The 18,313-nt window shown below is 39.1% G+C and overlaps 1 protein-coding gene across 1 annotated transcript in view; it reads right to left on the minus strand.

Annotated features, from left to right (window-relative positions):
* The window catches only part of PTPN11 (protein tyrosine phosphatase non-receptor type 11), a 30,178-nt gene that overhangs the window by 10,936 nt on the left and 929 nt on the right, over positions 1-18,313 (minus strand). Inside the window, exons 2-10 of the mRNA XM_064466012.1 lie at positions 14,406-14,528; positions 13,030-13,224; positions 11,679-11,871; positions 10,328-10,444; positions 9,711-9,824; positions 4,701-4,797; positions 4,037-4,116; positions 3,752-3,910; positions 390-521 (exon numbers count right to left, since the gene is read on the minus strand). Of these exons, the coding sequence (XP_064322082.1) occupies positions 390-521; positions 3,752-3,910; positions 4,037-4,116; positions 4,701-4,797; positions 9,711-9,824; positions 10,328-10,444; positions 11,679-11,871; positions 13,030-13,224; positions 14,406-14,528 (1,210 nt within the window). The remainder of the gene's footprint in view (positions 1-389; positions 522-3,751; positions 3,911-4,036; positions 4,117-4,700; positions 4,798-9,710; positions 9,825-10,327; positions 10,445-11,678; positions 11,872-13,029; positions 13,225-14,405; positions 14,529-18,313) is intronic.

An 18,313-nucleotide genomic window follows, 5' to 3' on the forward strand; every position in this document is an offset into this window, starting at 1 on the left:
TTTGTATTCCTTCTCTTAAGTGTTCTTTCTACATGCTGGACTCACACACAGCCATTTCTTCTAGTGCAACCGTCTCCACGAAAGGGAGCAAATGCCTAGCTAGAGTTAAGCATGATTACTTAAAAGCATCGTCCCTCTTTCCAGATTTCCTCAAAGCCCTGCAGCCATGCATCTTCTGCCAAAAAGTGCTTAGGTATAAGAATCTTCAATTATCCCAAGGACAAACAGAAAGATGTATGGAACTAAACCTGGAGCTTCAAAGAAAGAGACACGGTTCAATTTATTAATCTTTTAGTGCTTTTATTGATTCCAAAGAACAGTCTATTTCTGTATATTTTTTTTGTGATCTGCAACCTAAATTAAAAGAACAGAGTTACTAACATACTTACTTGCCCAACTTTAGAAAGTTTAAGTTCTCTTAGTGTGTAATCGTGTGCCGCACTTTCCTTAACATTCCTAACACGCATAACACCATACTCTTTTAGGGAATATTCATCAGGCCAGTACTTGACGCACTTACTCTGTGAAATTAAAAAAAAGGCAATTAGTAAGAACAAAGGTTGGTTCGTAAACTGATTAACGAACACATTTCTGAAGCTTTCATTTCTGAATATATAGAGGACAATTACTAGCACCAACTGGACAGCTAGCTGACAAGGTAAAGTATATTTTAGGGGGAAGTTTCTTCCCCATAAAAAACACCAGATGATTTCAGACGAACAGGTGCAGGCAATCTCTCCTTTTATAGCAGCTTCTGGGATCATCTCAGCACCTGCTTTGCCTCAATAGTTTCAAAACCCAGAGATTAAAATACTGTTACTTGTATCTCCACCTAACTACGGGTTTGAAAATACTGAGAATTTCCAATGGAATGCTGGAGCCTTACAGGCTATTCCACAACCAAAACCCAACAGCCTGCAAAATAAATACAAGTCAAAGGTATAAGCCGTTCTTAGCAGAAATGAAACTTGGATGCTTGCTTGCTTGGATGCTGCATCACTTAGAGCAGAAAGGGCTAACATAGCTCTCTAATTCAAATCACTAAAGCAACAAAGAATTGCATCCTGTGACAGGGGACTGAATCCTCCTGTGTCTGTAGGTTTTGAAATTTAGAGCTTTTGGTGCGCTGCTTCTCTCTCAAGATTATCTTTGGCCAGGGATATATTCCGTGCACTGAAGAACAGGTTCACCTGTTGCTGCTTTCATTTGGTTCCTGTAAAAGCTCAGGAAAGAGCGAGTCCTGTTAGCCTGTGAACATAATACAAGCCCACACAGTATCAAAAGAGAAATTACAGTGGGTATATAGATGCAGCTTCCAGCAATAGCAAATGCAGACCAAACACTGAGTACTACAGAGAAACAGTTACTACTGCCTATTTATGAGAAAACATGGCAACAAGAAAGTTCCTTCTGCCAACACGAGATACAGTAAGAGAGGACTGAACACATGCTTTCCAGCCTACTTAGGCAGAAAGATGCTTTTCTGTCACTTTTGCCCTTCTTCCCCTGCCTTATCCAAAAAGGTACAAGCTAAAGAAAAGATGCTGATCTTGGCATATGCCAATGTAACTTGCAGTTTCAATACAGAACTCTCAACACATGAGCAGTTGGCACAGCAAGTCTGAACAGTAACACACAATGTTAAAACAAGCCTTAGTCTGATAGAGGGGATGCATGTATTATCAGCTCAATGGACAGCCTCCAAAACACCACTATTTTAATTTGTATTTGCTGCTTCTACAGTGCATTCTAAAGCATATTCAGAACTCTGTGCAGATCTGAGATGTTTCATAGTTCCTCACTTCCCTAGGCAACATGCTCTTGAAGTCCTCTCTGATGTAGAGCTTTCTCTCCTTCCTGCAGATCTGAAAGCATCTTGGCCTGAGATAAAAAAGCTTTTCTTTTATATCAGGCTCTTATTTGCAATTCTTAAAGAAGTGAAATAGGCATCAAGGGAAAAAAAAGAAGAAAAAAAAATAATCAATGCATGCAGCACTGATGACTTAATCAGACATGAAAATGTTTTATACAGCCAGAGCACACAAAACAGGCTTAGCAAAACTTGCAAAGAAACCACAGAAGAGCACAGGCCATTGCATAGGTTATCAAAAAAAAAAAAAAAAAAAAAAGGTGTATTAAGTATATTCAAGTCAACTGTTCCAAAACAACCCCATGATTTATTTCTCTTCTTCCAAGAGAAAGATCTAAGAGGAAGGTCACTGGAAAGCAGTAGCTTCTCCCTCCTTCAGTTTATTCTCAGGAAGGAAACACAGATCATGCCCCTTCATAAGAGTGATGAACGGGCAGAAGTTTACAAAGCCTAAAAAAATCCACAAGACAGAGTCTAATAGTTTCTACAAACACCACTAATGGCAGCTTTGATACCTACACTCAGAAGAGAAGCCCATAAAGTCTTTGTCTTCAGTACATATACACAAAGCCCCTTTTTGTGGCAGTGATAGGGAACCCCCGCAGTTATCAGTAACAAATAGAAAAACATTAGCTATACTTTCAATTCAATTTTTTTTCAAAAGTGACACCTACCTAAGAACATAACAGCTTTCCATTCAGAAACAGACCATCAGATTATTGAAAAAGGTGGACAATGGTACATGGAAAAAGCAGAGAAACTTAAAAAAAAAAACCCAAACAAACAAACAAAAAAACCAAACCACCACCACCACCACCCCCCCCCCCAAAAAAGCCCAGAAACAAGATCGGAAGCAACACGTTCCAAAGATAAAACTATACTATACACAGGAAGCAGTATGTGACTGTTGCTGGAATATCAGTATTCAACTATTCCCTATTCTTTCCTGCCATATGTCATTAGAACCCAGAAACAAATGAATAGCCTTAGATTTGCCAGAAGACAGTGAATAAGACAAGATCTCTGCACTTAAAAGGTAAAATGGATGTTTCGGGATACATCTTTGCAAGAAAATTTCCTCTTTCAGAGCATCAAATACTGCCAGAGCAGTTCACAAGGGGCTTGCACAGTCCTGAGGCTGAACAGGTAGCTGTATTCATACAGAACAGGGCAGCCAAAGGCAAAGAACCTGACTTTAGGAATGAAAGTGCTAAACCCACACCCAGTTGAGGGATTCCTAACCATGTACAGTTTCAGTTGTAATCACTAGCTCAGCACATTATAAGAATGTTATCAGAGTCAAGCATAGAAAGTAAAGCCAGAAGAGAGAACAGCATTGTAGTAGACTCTAGTACATGTGACTTGAATGAGGTGAATCTGGGGCAATAACTTCCACATTATATTGTAGTTTTTAGGTGAGAAGAAATATCACCTCAATTCGTTCTTACAGTAATAAAATCCCACAATCCTGCTTTTCTAGTAAAGTCTACACAAGCTTGGTAAGCTAAAATAAACAGCAATACTTTTATTACTGGAACAGGGAGTTTACCCCTTCAAGTACACAGAATGCCTGTTTGGCTACATGTCACATTCCAGTGCCTCATTCCCTGAACAGTTTTAAAACACAGATTCACATTCAGTAGCTAAAATTTAATCAGTCAACCCTCGAAGAAAGGGAGGCCTGATGATATGACACGAGTGTACCCTTAATTCCCATAGGCACCAATAAAGAAAGGACACTCAGCACCTTCCAGATCTCCAAAGACAGTGGTAGCACAGCAGATTTCAGCATATAAATCAACATAACCAAGTCAGTTTAGTCCTTACTTGCATTCAAATGTCATGACCTTTCCTAAGGCCAGTTTGAGAATCTGTTTTTACCTTTCCTCTTTCAACTTCTTTTGTTGTCATAACAATAACTCGAGAATTCTCCTGGAACACCATCCTCCAAAAATCATTCACTGTATTCTGTAGGCAACCTTGAGTAGCAATGTAGCTTTTTTTTGGCTTTGAGTTGTTGCACTTGGTTTCAAACTCAGGCTAGGGGAAAAAAAAAAAAAAAATTGGTAACAAATGGTTACAATACTAACCCAGATTTAGGTGAGCACCTTAAAGAGTATACAAGGGCTGTGCCAACAAGATGCCTGTAGGTAGGAGTATACTTACCATAATAATATTAGCATTTATATAGTCTGAAACAGGTTCGTTCGGATCACCATCATGTAGAACAACTCTGGTATGATCAACTGGAAGAATATACATGTATATTAAGCACTTGCATCCTACAATTGTGAACACACAGCTATTTTTAAATATCCCACAGACACATACATTTCTTACTGCTACCAGAAGCTATTAAGTTATCAAACTCAGTAAATTAGCAGCTAGAATATTCAACCTTTCCTCTTTTGCCGTTTTTTAAATGAAGTGGCTAATTCATAACAAGCTAGATCAAAATCGATGTTCATGAGTACACGGACAGTCAAGCACTAAGTCAAAGCAAATGGCCGCTGGATTTGCACCATGCAATTTGTACCACAAATTAATCCTCTTAGATTTAAGCATTCCAGTTTGCTGAATAACAGTTTAGGGATGTGACGCTTTTAAATGAAAGCTGAAGATAAAAACAATATTTGGGAATCGAACTATCGGTATCGACAAAGTGCAAATGTTTGAAAACAAATTGGAAACTGCATGGGCTAATACATAATTGTCACTGAAGAGAAGAAAAAGGACAGTGGTGATTAATTAACCCTGTATTTACGAGCTAAGAAAATAGAGCACATAAAAGTAGCAGGCATACATTATAAGGAAAGAAATCGATACTTACAGGGTAAAATGTTTTTGTATCTATTTTTATTTTTGTTTTCTTGACGCTGACCTTCTTTACGGCTATAGAGAAGTTTGCATTCTTGCTGCTGTAAAGTCTAAATTAAAAAAGCCAAATAACTCGTATTAATAAAAGCAGTATGGACTGTTTCACCATCATTACAGTGATCCTTTCTCACAAAAATGTTAATGCTTTATTATAATGTCAGATAGTGAGAGAAAAGAGAGAGAAGTACTGGATTTCTCCATTCAGAATTAGCCCAGCATTGCTTCCAAGGTACATAAGAAACACAGGAGCATGAGTGACAAGGCAAGCTATTTTCCATCTGATAATTATAAACACCCATGAATTCAAAGCTTCTTTAAACCACAAACTATAACCAGCAATTCCTCATTATACTGTTCTGACCAAGCAGATGCAAGTTGGTCCCTTAAAGCTTTTAGCTGTAAAATACTGTAAAAGGAAAACGTAACTGGTTACAAAGGACCACAACAAAATATTGTCTGTGGAAACCTGGCCATCATAAAAGGGACATGAAACAAACCAAATAACACAAGCAGCATTCCACAGAGCCAGTACAAATAACCATATTTATCACTAGGTCTTCCTTAACTAGCATAAAAGTTAAGAGCACTATCTCATTTCTCCTTTTTGCTAAATCAGGCAGGCAAAGAGTTAAAAAAATTTCCACTAAACTGGTATTAGCTTTAGTACTGATAAAGATCAGTAATTAATGCATTCAAAACATTGCCAACCTGCAAAGGATTAAGGCACTTTGTGATCCAGTGCTTCTCTACCTGAGCTGTACTGAATTCCTCTAGGCCTTATCAGCCTTCTGCTCCTTCAGTTACAGTAAGCCTGCAGTAACAGCGCTGGAAAGCCCACAATACAAGTCCCTGAGATTAGAAGGCTGTGTTACAGCAATGCCACAGAACGGATCCTTGCAAGCTGCAGCCAGACCAACTCTAGACAGCCAAAGAGGAGGAAGTAGCATACAGAAAACCCAATAAAGCACATCCACACAAGCAACCGTATCTAAATATCAAGCACACTGAAAAGCCCTTCGGCAGTTAGGAGCAGAGTATTAGGAAGATATTCTTGTCTATTCCTCCAAAACAAAAGTCCACATGGGAATGCTACAGTATTTTCAAAGGTATGGATGAAGAAGGTAAAATGCCAACGCACAACCCACCACCACAGCCATGTGCCACTTTAAGTGCTCTAATTATTCTCTTCTACCAACACAAGCCCATTTCACTAAACCAGTGCAAAATTTTGCCCCGACTTTCTCATATTACCTTGTTGGGGGAGGAGGTGGGGATATCAGATAACTACAAACAGGGTTATACGTAAACCATCCTAGTACAGAAACAATAAATCTACATGGGAATTTCTCCTGTTCGCAAGAAGCTAATTTCCCAGTGCCTGGTTCACAGCTAATATGACAGGGACAACAGCAATTCCATACTTCACAGACATGTTGCTTAGTAGCAAATCCCCCTACTTGCAGTGAAGCTGGAGGGACCAGAATCTCAATGTCTTTGTTCCACGTTTTAATCCTGAACAGTACTGGCCTGACTAAAAGGAACACTCAGGCTTTTGAAGCTGCTCCCCTTGTTATTACCACTCTTAATACTCTTGCAGAGATTGCTTTTACTTTAAAGCTTGGACATGTCAGGCACATTTCCTCACTTCTATTTCAAGCTCAGTTACTGTTACTACCTCACTTAGTGACCTTGGACAATTAGGCTCATCCTAAATACAGGGAAACCAAAGAACAAAAGCAATATAGGAGAGCTGTGAGGTTTCATGCTTGTGAAGCAAAAGACAGAAGACATAGCCCCATAAAGCACTGCTTGCTACTACTAGCGATGGGTGAAACAGCGCTTTGCAGTAAGCTCACCTCTTGCCACTCTGCAAGAGCCTTTCAAGTGCCATTATCACAGAGCACCTTCATATAATATTAACACTTTTGAGTCTCAGCCAAGTGAAACACTAAGCAAAAGAACCGAACACTGAACTTTGCTAGCAGCTTAAAAATGGAAAAAACTAAGAGTGTGGAAACCATAGCTTCAAACACATCTTCACTTTATACAGTTAATTATTATTGCTTTGAGCATCCCTGAGGAGAGATCCGTGAGCAGCAACAACTTCTAAGAAGCTCATTAAGGGATGTACACAAAGCAACAATAAATCTGAAGCATAGTCCTCAATTTCACTGCAACATCCACACATTAAGCTCACCAAACATCCATTTTTCAGAAGCAAAAACATTACAAGGACTGTCAACATTTCTGCCTAGTGGTTCACGGGACAAGAGGTACATTTTTAAATATGCCTGAAGACAAGTAATTTATAACTACCATCTGGACTGCCAAATCATAAGCAGCACAGGCAGAGATCCATGGACAACCTGGATTTTGCCCTCCTGCCACCCAGGCTGACAGCTATAGCTTGCCTGAGGTGAATGAAAAAGCACGACACTAAAACTGCTATGAGATTGTCTCATCTCCAAAAACACAGTGGACAAAAATAAGGCTTAGTGCTGACCTCACTAACAGCAGTGAAGGGGAAAGAGAAGTGGAATGTCTCACAAGTAAAACCTTTCATTTCTTAGATTTTCTTTTTCTGTAACACTTCTGGCTTGCTAGCAAATACTCTTCTTCAGGAAAGCCAAGAGACAGGAAAATGCTTTCCTTCCAAGGACCAACTGATAAATCCATTACAAGACAAATCTATCCAACATAGACCAGAGGTGAGAAAAGGAGTCACAAGTGTCAAGTAATAATTCAGTCATATTTTGACAAATCAACAATTCATTCCTAAACGCACCACACGGGTGCTTCCCTCCACAAAAAGAAAAGAAAAAAACCAAACATTAATTCACGTAGCTTCTAGTAAGCCACCAGCCACCCAGAAGGGCAAGCCAAGAAGGCACACTTTTTCCTTTTTACACCCTCTGAATAAGAGTAAGGTACGCTTAGAATCTCCAGGGAAGCCAGACAGATACCCTTTGCTTGGCTAACTTGCAAATGTAATGTATGTTCAGGCTAAATCACACAGCCATCACAGGCACAATCTACCTGACTGTGTCATGATACAATAAAGCACACACCATTGAGCCTTTGCAAAAAGCACTTATCTCCTATATGCAAGTTTTAGCCCTTAGAGCAGGTGTAGTTAATCTTCCTAATCCTTCAGGCCCCGTATCAAAGTTCATGTGTTCAACTCTGCAAGAGAAGCAAAATTCAAAGGTTGAGGCCAGTTTACCTCCAGGCAAGGTTTACAGGCAATAGATGAAAACTGTCCCCTAAGGAATCCATTACCCTACTGTTAAGGTAAAGCAGAGTCCCAAATTCTCAGCAACAGCCAGAGTAGCCTCTGCTGGCTTGCTTCCCCCTTCAGGTGGGATTCTGACCATGCAGCAGTCCTGGGTCAATGGCTGCCCGCCCACAATGGGCACAGGGGAAGAGAGAGGGGAAAGCTCTAATCCTCATTTTACGATTTCCTCGCTGCCATGACCTGACCTTCTTATATTCCGTCCACATTTGTAGTGAAATGTGTTACCTCTTTGGTAAGAGCCTATCTTTTGCTTTTCATGGATTTATTTTTCTCCTCCTGACAATAATCTCAGCTAGTTAACATGTCTGATCAAAAAAGAGTTTCTTCAAGAATGGTTGCTTTGCAAATCCGGCACTATTCAAGAAGTTTATCAAAATAGCATTACACAGCCAAAACCAGTCTCTCTGCCAAAGATCAGGACTTTGCAGTTTCCTGTTGCCATCTGCTGGTAGAGTTCCAGACTCCACCGTGGTTTTCTTATGTGTGTGTGGTATGAACCTGTCCATGATATTTAAGACACTTCTAAAGCTTTTGGCTATGACCATCACATACAAGCAGCTGTTAAGCGACTCCAGTGGTCAGGGATGGGTTAGGATCCAGGCTAGACTCAAGTGGTTTGTAATATGTTGGTTAACACTCATACTTCATTTGCTGTGCTTGAAAAATTACCAGTTTCAGCTGTATTTTCTTTCTAACCTAAGTAGCTCTCTGCAGTCATTAGGGCTTCAAAGGAAGAGAGGGCTGGGCCAGCACAGCTATGTCACACACACAAGAGGTACACAGATAAGACAGAAGGAAAGGCAATGCTACTTTCTGGGAAGGAAATAGAATTTTGGCTGCAGGCAGAAATGAAACACCCAAACAAAACAAAAATAAATCTCCAGATGTCCAGGAGTCCAAAGAATACATATAATCAATGTCGCTTCATCTCAGAGCTTGCTACCGCTACTGCTTCACAATAGTATTAAAGATCCCCCAAAACAGCTATCAAAAAAACCCCACAAACTCAAGGGCAAGAGCATATATTGACTGAGAAATCACACTGAAGTTTCCTTAAAGCAACAGTACTCAACCTCCCAAACACAGCAGCATGCAAACTGAAACATCCTCCACACCGAGACATGCAAGAGAAAGCACAGTGCAGTCCCCTTCATATGCGCAACATATCTGACATATCCCAACTGCATCAGATACCACCACTGTATTAGTACTCGTGTCACCAAGAGTAACATAGGCTGAGAATTAGTCCTTTGCCTCCAGAAATGTCAATCCAGCCTACAGACCACTTCCTGTCCACAAGCAAAGGAACACAGGAATGAACGTGATTAATTGTCCTGGTGGGCCACATACAGTTGTACATAAGGCTCCCTCATGATGGGGAGGATATTCAGGAGAGATTGTGCTAGGTACTGAGCAAATAGCACTGAAGAATGTAATTGGCTCTCAGAATCTGAAAAAAAGGCAAATATTTCAATCATTTTACTATCAGACACAAGAGTGGAACTGGTAAAATTTTAACCCATGCTGTACCTGACACAGGAGATCAGAGCAAGAACAGGGATCTGAAGTGACAGAGGGGGAGATGAGAAAATGTCAAGGCAGTAACAAACCTAACTTTTTAGTAGTGTAGAGATTTAATACCATAACACTTGGAATGTAATGAGGTACCTCAAATTCTTCCCAGAAGCCCTGCTTGACTTTATCTGTAGTCTCTGCTAGCTTGCTTAGCTCCCGCACTCTGCTTTCAATCTCTGCAGCATTAATACGGGTAGTATTCAGGGGCTAAGAAAGACACAAACGTTAAACAAAGGTATAACAACAACTGTGAGAAGACAGTTAAAACAAATCCCCTACACTAAGTGTATTTTATATAGGCAATTCTAGGATCCAGGCATCTATTTGGACTTCAAAACTTACAATTCATACAATGAAGGGCAGTGAGGGTAGAGAGGAATGGGGCAGGGAACAATTGCTTTTATCTAAATGTTCTTCAATACATTAAGTTTTCTCATTTCTGGACTAGTCCTGCAATCTCTATGGACCGCAATGAAACCAAGAGAAGTTCTGCATGCATGAGACACAGCAGGGTATCCTTCACAAGCGTATAAAAAATGGTTCCTGTTTAAATGACTGACTTAATAATCCAGTTTCAATAAGTTTAATTCTTCATTTTTCCATTAGGAAAGAAAAAAAATGATGTCTCACAGAACAGAAGGAAAAGCCTGCCCTTCAACAATACATGCTGAAGGTAACAAATCTAAGTGATGCCTTCTCCATTCACTCACCTGCTTGAGTTGCAATACTGTGCCCAAAGTTTCTACCATAGGGTTCTTCTTGTAATGTTCCACTAGATCTGTCAGAGAGTCAAATTTCTCCCCTCCACCAACATCGTATTTTAGCTCCTTGAAAGACAGATGCTCATCAAAATAAATGCTCTTCATATGATGAAATCTACTCTAATATCATCTTTAGGCTATGCAATATATGAGAAATTATCTTGAAAAACATACGTAGAAGAATCTAGTAAAATCCTCTGCTAATGGATCACAAAACCTTAATAAAAAGAAACACGCACAGACAGACTATGGAGGGCATTATCCTTTTTGTCATCTAATTGAAAATAATTTTATCTGCCTTTTCAGGAGAGCTGATTCCTTCTGAACTGAGGTTCAGTCAGCTCAAGCAGGCTATCTGAGCTACAGGATTAGAATCCAGGAGACAGCCTTGGAAATCAATTCGTAAAAGAGTATCTTTGGGTCCTAAAAGGCTGGTATTGGATTGCACCATCCCTGTTTTAAGGACGCAATGCTAAGTTATTTTCCTCAGTGTCATAAATGCTACTAGTAGTTAACTGCAAATAAAAGAGATTTTTCTTGGGGCAGGGAATCTGGTAACTTAGCTTTTCAGCCTTGGCAAGCAATTTGTATCCCCAAACTATTTCTGTTATTGCATTTTAGCTGTTTTTAAACAATTAAGTTGTTGCACTGTCTTTTAGGACAACGGAAGAAAATTACAAAATCTGGGATTTTTTTAAAAATAGCAACTCATGGGCTATACGAAGGTATCAAAAGCCTACAATTTAATAATACTTCAGTAAATAACTACCCTATATTAAATTCAAGCTTTAGATGTAAAACAGTTCCTTGGATTCAATACTTAAAATTTTCACAGAATGTTGATCATCTATCAGGTGCAACGTTATAAACTGACAGGAGAAAAAGATATACTAAGATGGATCTCTATTTGTCCAATTATTCATATTTTTATATAATTTATGCAGGAGACTGCAACTGGCTTAAGAAGATTCATGAACGTGAAAGGCTCCATCAGCAGAAGATAGAGACAGACTTCTGATGCAATCAAAAGCAAATCTAGTAGAAGGTGCTTGACAGCATAGTATGGCATGACATGATTCAGTCAGGCAAGCAGTCAAAAAAAATAAAAACACTAATAGAATTTTGATGCTATCAAATTAAGTCAGTTTAATCAAACAGATGATATATAGCACATAGAGTACCACAGGGAAAGGGGAAACTGATTCAGCTCTATAGTGAAGTGTTAAGATGGCCCTCCTGTTAGAATGAACACGCTGCCCATGGAAGTAGCCCTATTAAAGAAGCTCATGCTTCATCATACCTGGCAGTGAATCATGACGTGTGTCACTTTAGATTTCCCATCATTACTCTCTCCTTTATCATCTCCTGTCCGGACAGAAAGAACAAAGTCCCCAGGGTGGCTTTGACTTTCACGCACAAGAAAGCTTCCATGTTTTCCTTTTTCTGTTAATAGTTTTTCAGCTTCTCTTCCAGAGAGATGCCCATGAAACCACCTTTAAATAAAGTAAGATATAGACAGGTACCCTACTTGTCATTCCAGCCACGGCTGAATCTGCTTGTTCTAAATATTTATTACAAAGTTAAACGTTTATGTACCTGAACAAAAATGTCCAGGTCTATGGAAAGCCTCAGTTTATAAAAATAGAAAGCAAAATAAGCTTTGGAAGTGTACATGTACATACACATGGGTGATTACAGAAACACTTCAAAGCAAGCACTTCCATAATCACTGAAATTTGCATTTCACGCAAGCTTCAAATGAAGCTTTGATTTGGATCTTTTACAACAGTCCAAATGGATTCCCTGGTGCCCAATAAACATGAGCTTAGACTGCAACCTCTTCCTCAGCCAAGGCATTTATTCTTCTTTTATTTCCTTTATGAGGACACACTTTCCTGATAAACCTGTGGGAACTTAGCATCTTTGAGCCCTTACCCTTCCACCACATTAGGAACTGGACAGGATAATCACATCAGCCGCATTTCTTCAAGAAACATAGCCAAAAAGGCACTAATCCTCCCCATACTGTTAAATACAAGCCATTCTGAGCAGTGAGAGGACTTGTTTTAATATTTCTCCTTGTTTTTTCACTTCTGAGAATAAACTGATATCTACTGGCCACAGAGGTGTATTTCTGACATACACATACTTCCTCAGTATATGTCAAGTCTAAAGTCTCGGATTCTCCTTATTAGCCATGCTCCTAAAAACATGAGTTTGAGCAATTTGAGGATTTGTGTGTCATTCACTTTCTTACACATAGGCCCACTGCTGGAAAAATTGTATAACGTTATGCCCAGAAATATACCTGGGAATTCCTTCAGTAGTAGCAGCTACAGGAAGCTTTAGGAGAATTTCTGTAATAAAACATTCTCCCAGTAAAAATAAAGGGAACTATGCCCTCTTTTTTAGTATTGTATCACACCAGGAAGAAAGCTGAGTAGTTTCTGGGGTTTAGATTGTTTTACCTTTAATCATGTTTATTGGTCTACTTTGCAAGCAACCTCACTGAAACCAGTAGGACCACTTTTAATACAAGATAGTGGCCACCTTTTCATCAAATGGAAGCTGACTGTAGTGTTAATACGGATAGAACATGCATTTATTAAGAAGTGCATGAACACTGAAGTTTTCACCCCTATTTCTCTGACCTTTCAGATGTAGGATCAGCACAGTTCAGTGGATATTTCAACTCTATAACGTCTCCATTCTTTTCCTTGAGCTGTCCATGATGTTCCATATAATACTGGACTAACTCAGCCAACGTAGCAAACTTCTCTCCTCCATAGAGGTCATAGTAGTCTCCTGTGTTCTGGATCTTGATGTGGGTGACAGCTCCAGTTCGTCTAATATTTGAAACAAAGGAAAAAACCCACACAAGTCAGCTGATTTCCAATCAATCACTTTTATATTTAGTGTTCTGTTGTCTGAGTTAGAGAAATCCATACTTACATTTGCGTCACTTTCCAAGTGCAATATTGCAGAATGTCTAAGCTAGTGCACCTCTGAAGTGTGCTTCAGCCACATTTTAGTGGCTTGCAAGAAGGGGAAGTGGCTGTCCAACAGTCAGGAAGAATAGGAGAAAAAAAAACCTTCATTCCATAACAAAGGAATCCTTGAAGCCAGCATAAGCTATGTGGCCTCACAATCTCCAACAGGAATCCCTCAGACCTCTAAGAATTGCACACACAAGCACAAAGGGTGGAGGGGTGACAAGAATTCAGAATTCTCAAGACACCCATTACAGCTTGTTTGCTCCTTTCCCTAGAATTTCACGCTAACTGCTAAGACCTCTCCTTCAGTAAACAGTTGCCTTTGCCTGATGTAAGTCATTTGCTCCCACAGTCTTAGTATTAATTAAGAACAGCTCTCTGAGAGAGTCCCCTTCTGTTCAACAAGGCCCATTATCTCAAAGGTATCCAAGCAGCATTATTCTTATCACCAATCCCACTTTTCCCTTTTCCTTTATCTACTTCCTCTTGCCAATCTCTCCCCATCCCTACCACTATACACAAAGTCAGGGGACAAGTTTACAAAAGGCCTGTTCTGGAAGCTGAAATAGCATCACAGTTGCCCTTAAAAACCCACCAACTTTTTCTGTAAGAAGATAATCTGGATGGCATTTTCTTGCATGTACTTGATCAGTAATTCATATAATCTCTGCTACTTTCAGATGGTTATCAAATAGATTTTTAAAGGGCTAAAGGTAATGCTATTATCAATCTACTCATGCTTCCCCTTAACTTTTTCTGTCTCTCTGCAGAATCAGAATTCACCACCCTCCAAACTACAGTCTCCCCAAGTTGGGTAGAAGTATGTGAGAACTGCTTCATGGAAAACAGGAGTGTAGTAATAATTAAAAAAAAAAAAAAAGAGGAGGGAAAAAGTGAACAACAGACTAAAAATGACCCACGCATTCTTTCATCTCTTACAAGTAGTTCATTTACGACTCTTTTCCCATAGAACATCATCAAATGCAGACTCTTACCAACGTGGGGAGAAAGACAAAAAAAACATTAACACTTACCGAACAGAGAGCGTAAAGTCTCCTGGGTTACTCTTGCTGGGCCGTGCCAAAAAACTGCCATCAACTCCTCTTGTTAACAGTAGGTTTTCTGCCTCCACCCCACTAATATTTGGATGAAACCATCTAAAAAAAGGTTAAAAGTAAAGAGTGTTAATAAATAAATAGAAGATCTTACATGACAAGGCTAAACAGAACAATCCAACAGCTTCAAAACCAGGAAGTACTGAAGTTTGTTCCTAAATAAGAATAACTTAGCAGAAAGTATAAATTGTTCATTGCATATTACATTGCAATTTTACACATTGGCAAGAGATGCTTTGTAAGTGGAAGAGATATATTTATACATACTTAGACTGCTTAGATTAAAACGGTATCAAAAAAGGTCTACAATATAAACAAAGACCACAAGTCATGTATTCTCCTTACTCCAGGAAGACAGGACACACAAACAAACTGAAATACAATCAGGAAAAAATACCTAAAAATAAAACAAAACATCCAAAGTGACACCTGATAACACTTTAAAGGTTGAAAATTTAACAAAACCTCATGCTTTAGGGCACAGGCTGACCACCAGCTGATGGGGGTCAGGAAGGAACTTCACTTGTGGACACTCTATTCAGTTGCCCAGTCTTCTTCCACCTTCCTCAGGAGAATGCGGTGCTGACCGCCGCCAGGCAGAAGAGACCCACTCTGTCTTCTAACTACCATGGCAATTTCTCTGGTCCGAATATATCCCACTTAAATACAAACACCGAGGAATCTCATATTGATATTCACCACCCACAAACAGCCTTCCGAATGACTAATATAGTGCCCTGCCAAAGGAGAGCTGTATATGGTCTATATCGAAGCAGCTCAGTGTCCCCACCTATGGCATTAACTTTTGAGAGACTTATTCTTAGCCATTCAGTTAGCACATCTGTGTTTTCTCTTACCTATAATTGAGGATTTTTATTGCACTCTTGCAGTGCTAAACTGCATCTGTGTGTTCTGGATGAAGGGAGTTTTTAATGAGGCACAGTTTTAGAAGACAAACTTAAAAAAACCCAAACAACCACACAGCCCAGGGACAGAGATGCGAACACAGCAACTAAGAGCTGTTTTAGTGGCTTTGTCAGACTTGTATTTGGCAACTAAAAGATCGCCTTTATTTTTCAGAGCTGCCGTAAATCAGACGCTATGCAGAGCACAAGTGAAAATGCACGTCCGTATCTGCAGAAAGAACACAGGCTATTCCTCTTTGTACACAAGGTTCTTAGTTTCTCCAAAGTAAAGCAAAACATTAAGCAAAAGACTCTGCAACCAATCTCATTACAGATATAAGAGTGCTAGATCTAAAAAAAAATTGCATAGCATTTCTGATCATCCCTCATGCAGTCAGCATTTCATGCTAAATTGCTAAAACAGCAAAATATGTGAGTGCATGTCTAAATTTAGAGTTATTACTTCAGTTGTTCAGCAATTCCTTCTGTACTGAAGAATTGACAATATTCCCACCAAGGCCTTATCCAGCCTATTCTCTTTAGGCATGGATTCTCATGGAAGCATTCTGGAGTGTTTTAGAGATTCTAGAATATCCAAACCTTTAGCAAATCATTCAAGTGGGAATTAGGATTACTTATGTACCACTTCCATCTCAGAGGTAAATGATTCCTCCTCTTAATCTTGCTTTTTTCCTAGTTAAGGATATGCTGCTGGCACCAAGAAAATCTAGTGAAGAGTACCGTATCTCTAACTGAAGAACAAAAAAACAAACCCCCGAAACAAACAAAAAAATCAAATCTACACACCATGGGCCATGAAAAAGATATATTAAAATATACTTTCAAGTTATTACAGCAAATGGGAAATTAATAAGCAATGCCACATTTATCTAATGACTACTCAAAAGTCGAGAAAAGTTCCGTTTTGATGCAGTCTCACAAAAGGAAACTGCACAAGCATTGGCACCTGGGATGAACTGAACATTAAATAATATATTTCAGAATATGACAGCTTGGTCTGCAGACGCTGATAATATATTTACTATACTTCCACCTCCAAAATTTTACTTCTATTAGGAGAAAGAAAAAAAATATCAAACAACAAAAGAAAGCACAGAAGCATTTTGAACAGTTTATAGGCTTTTTAAATATGCACCAAATTCAAGAGACAACTTTGCAAGTTTTTGAGTTTATATCCAAAAATGTATAAACATACAAAGGAGAAATTATTGGAATCAGCTTTACAGATTTGTTATATGGTGACATTCCATAAACTTTAATTAATATAATATCTCTGTACCTTACCCTAAACCCAAATGCATCTGAAGTAACTACACGAGCTGTTAAAAACATGTAAAATAACAGAAGAATAATAATTTAATGAACAGAAGGGAGAACAAATAACTTGTGCTTAAAGCAGAGGTTAAAAAGACGATAGATGGTTTAAAAACAAAAATCTCACCCCCACACATAATACACTCCTACTGGAGATGGCAAAAAGTAAGTGTGTGTAGCAAAAGAAAAGCTGCATCTGGGAGACCGATGGAGTTTATTGCACTTTATGTAACTTTTGTTCTAATGGTAACTCGTACTCCTGCTCTCTCATCTTTGTATTTTTGGCTTTGAGTAGGAAGATGCATTTGTCAGCCACCCCAAATAGAAAAATGGGGGTGTTAGTGATCTCTGTTAAATGGTTCCGGACCGGTGATCAAGATCGCTTCATTTGAAGTACTGCTACCACATGTGTGCTTTTGAACCTCGGCGGCTACATCCCTTCCAAAACTGGAGGACAGAGCAAAGGGGGCTGCAGACACAGACACCAGTAACATAAGCCCTATAGAGGACTTTCTCTTACACTTCCTTTTATAGGGATGGAATGCATTTTAGACTTTTTTTCTACTTTCCTTCTTCAACCTCTATTACGAGCAGGTGCGGAGGCTATCCTGAGCAAAGGACATCACAGCCAATAAATACAATCAAGAAAGTAACACACACACACGTAAACCCACGCTCTAATTAAACTGGCTGTCCTCACTATGCACAGAATATTCCATACAGCAATTCTGATTTGGGGGTTTGGCAGCACACCGTTCCAAGCCCCTTAGTAGTTTACAGTAAGATGAAAGTGTTGGCAGAAAGGTAATCACAGTGAAATAGCGGGGCACTCATTTACAAAACTAAGAGGATATCAGCTAAGCAAGAAGCCTTTCAATGAAAAATAATACATGGTAGGAAATACAACCTTGCTACAATTGTCTCTTTTTTTACTTTTTTGTTAGCATAGTCCAGAAAAGATCAGCAGGATCCGTGTTTTATAAGTCATGCATTGCCACCATATTTCTCTCTTAGCAAACTGGAGAGAAAAGAAAAAAATCGATACATTTTTCCATGCTGTGATTGGGTTTTTCTAATCACCTTTTCAAGAGCAGGAGAGATTAAATCAGTTCTGAGTCTCAGCTGTCACAATTGTAGCATTCAGAGAGGCAGTGACTAGTAGTTTAATTACATCTATTTATAGGCTCATCAGTTTACATTTCTCATCTTCTTTCAGGCTCCCTCACAAGTTACAATTTAAACTTCTGAGCAGAATAAGAGGATTACTCCTGACAATGAGGAAATTCACAAGTATTTCTAAAACATAACTTGCACACTTGTTCTGATGCATGAGTAGGGACATTCAAAAAAGCCAACACACACTAGAGATCCCTCACACACCTCAGAAGACCCTAAATCCAAATTCAACTATAAATGTCTGCAGGCTGAAAAACAACCCATCGAGTTTCAACCATCTTAAGCAGAGCAAGAAAGAGGATGATCCAAAGCTGAAGAAGTTACACTTGAATAGATATTACTTAGAGATTTATCAAATTTCAGAATAGGTTGTTAGGTAAGAATATAAAGGTCTTTTTCCTTTTTATGACA

This window comes from Phalacrocorax carbo, chromosome 15, assembly GCF_963921805.1.
Source record: "Phalacrocorax carbo chromosome 15, bPhaCar2.1, whole genome shotgun sequence".
In the NCBI taxonomy this organism is placed as follows: Eukaryota; Metazoa; Chordata; class Aves; order Suliformes; family Phalacrocoracidae; genus Phalacrocorax; species Phalacrocorax carbo.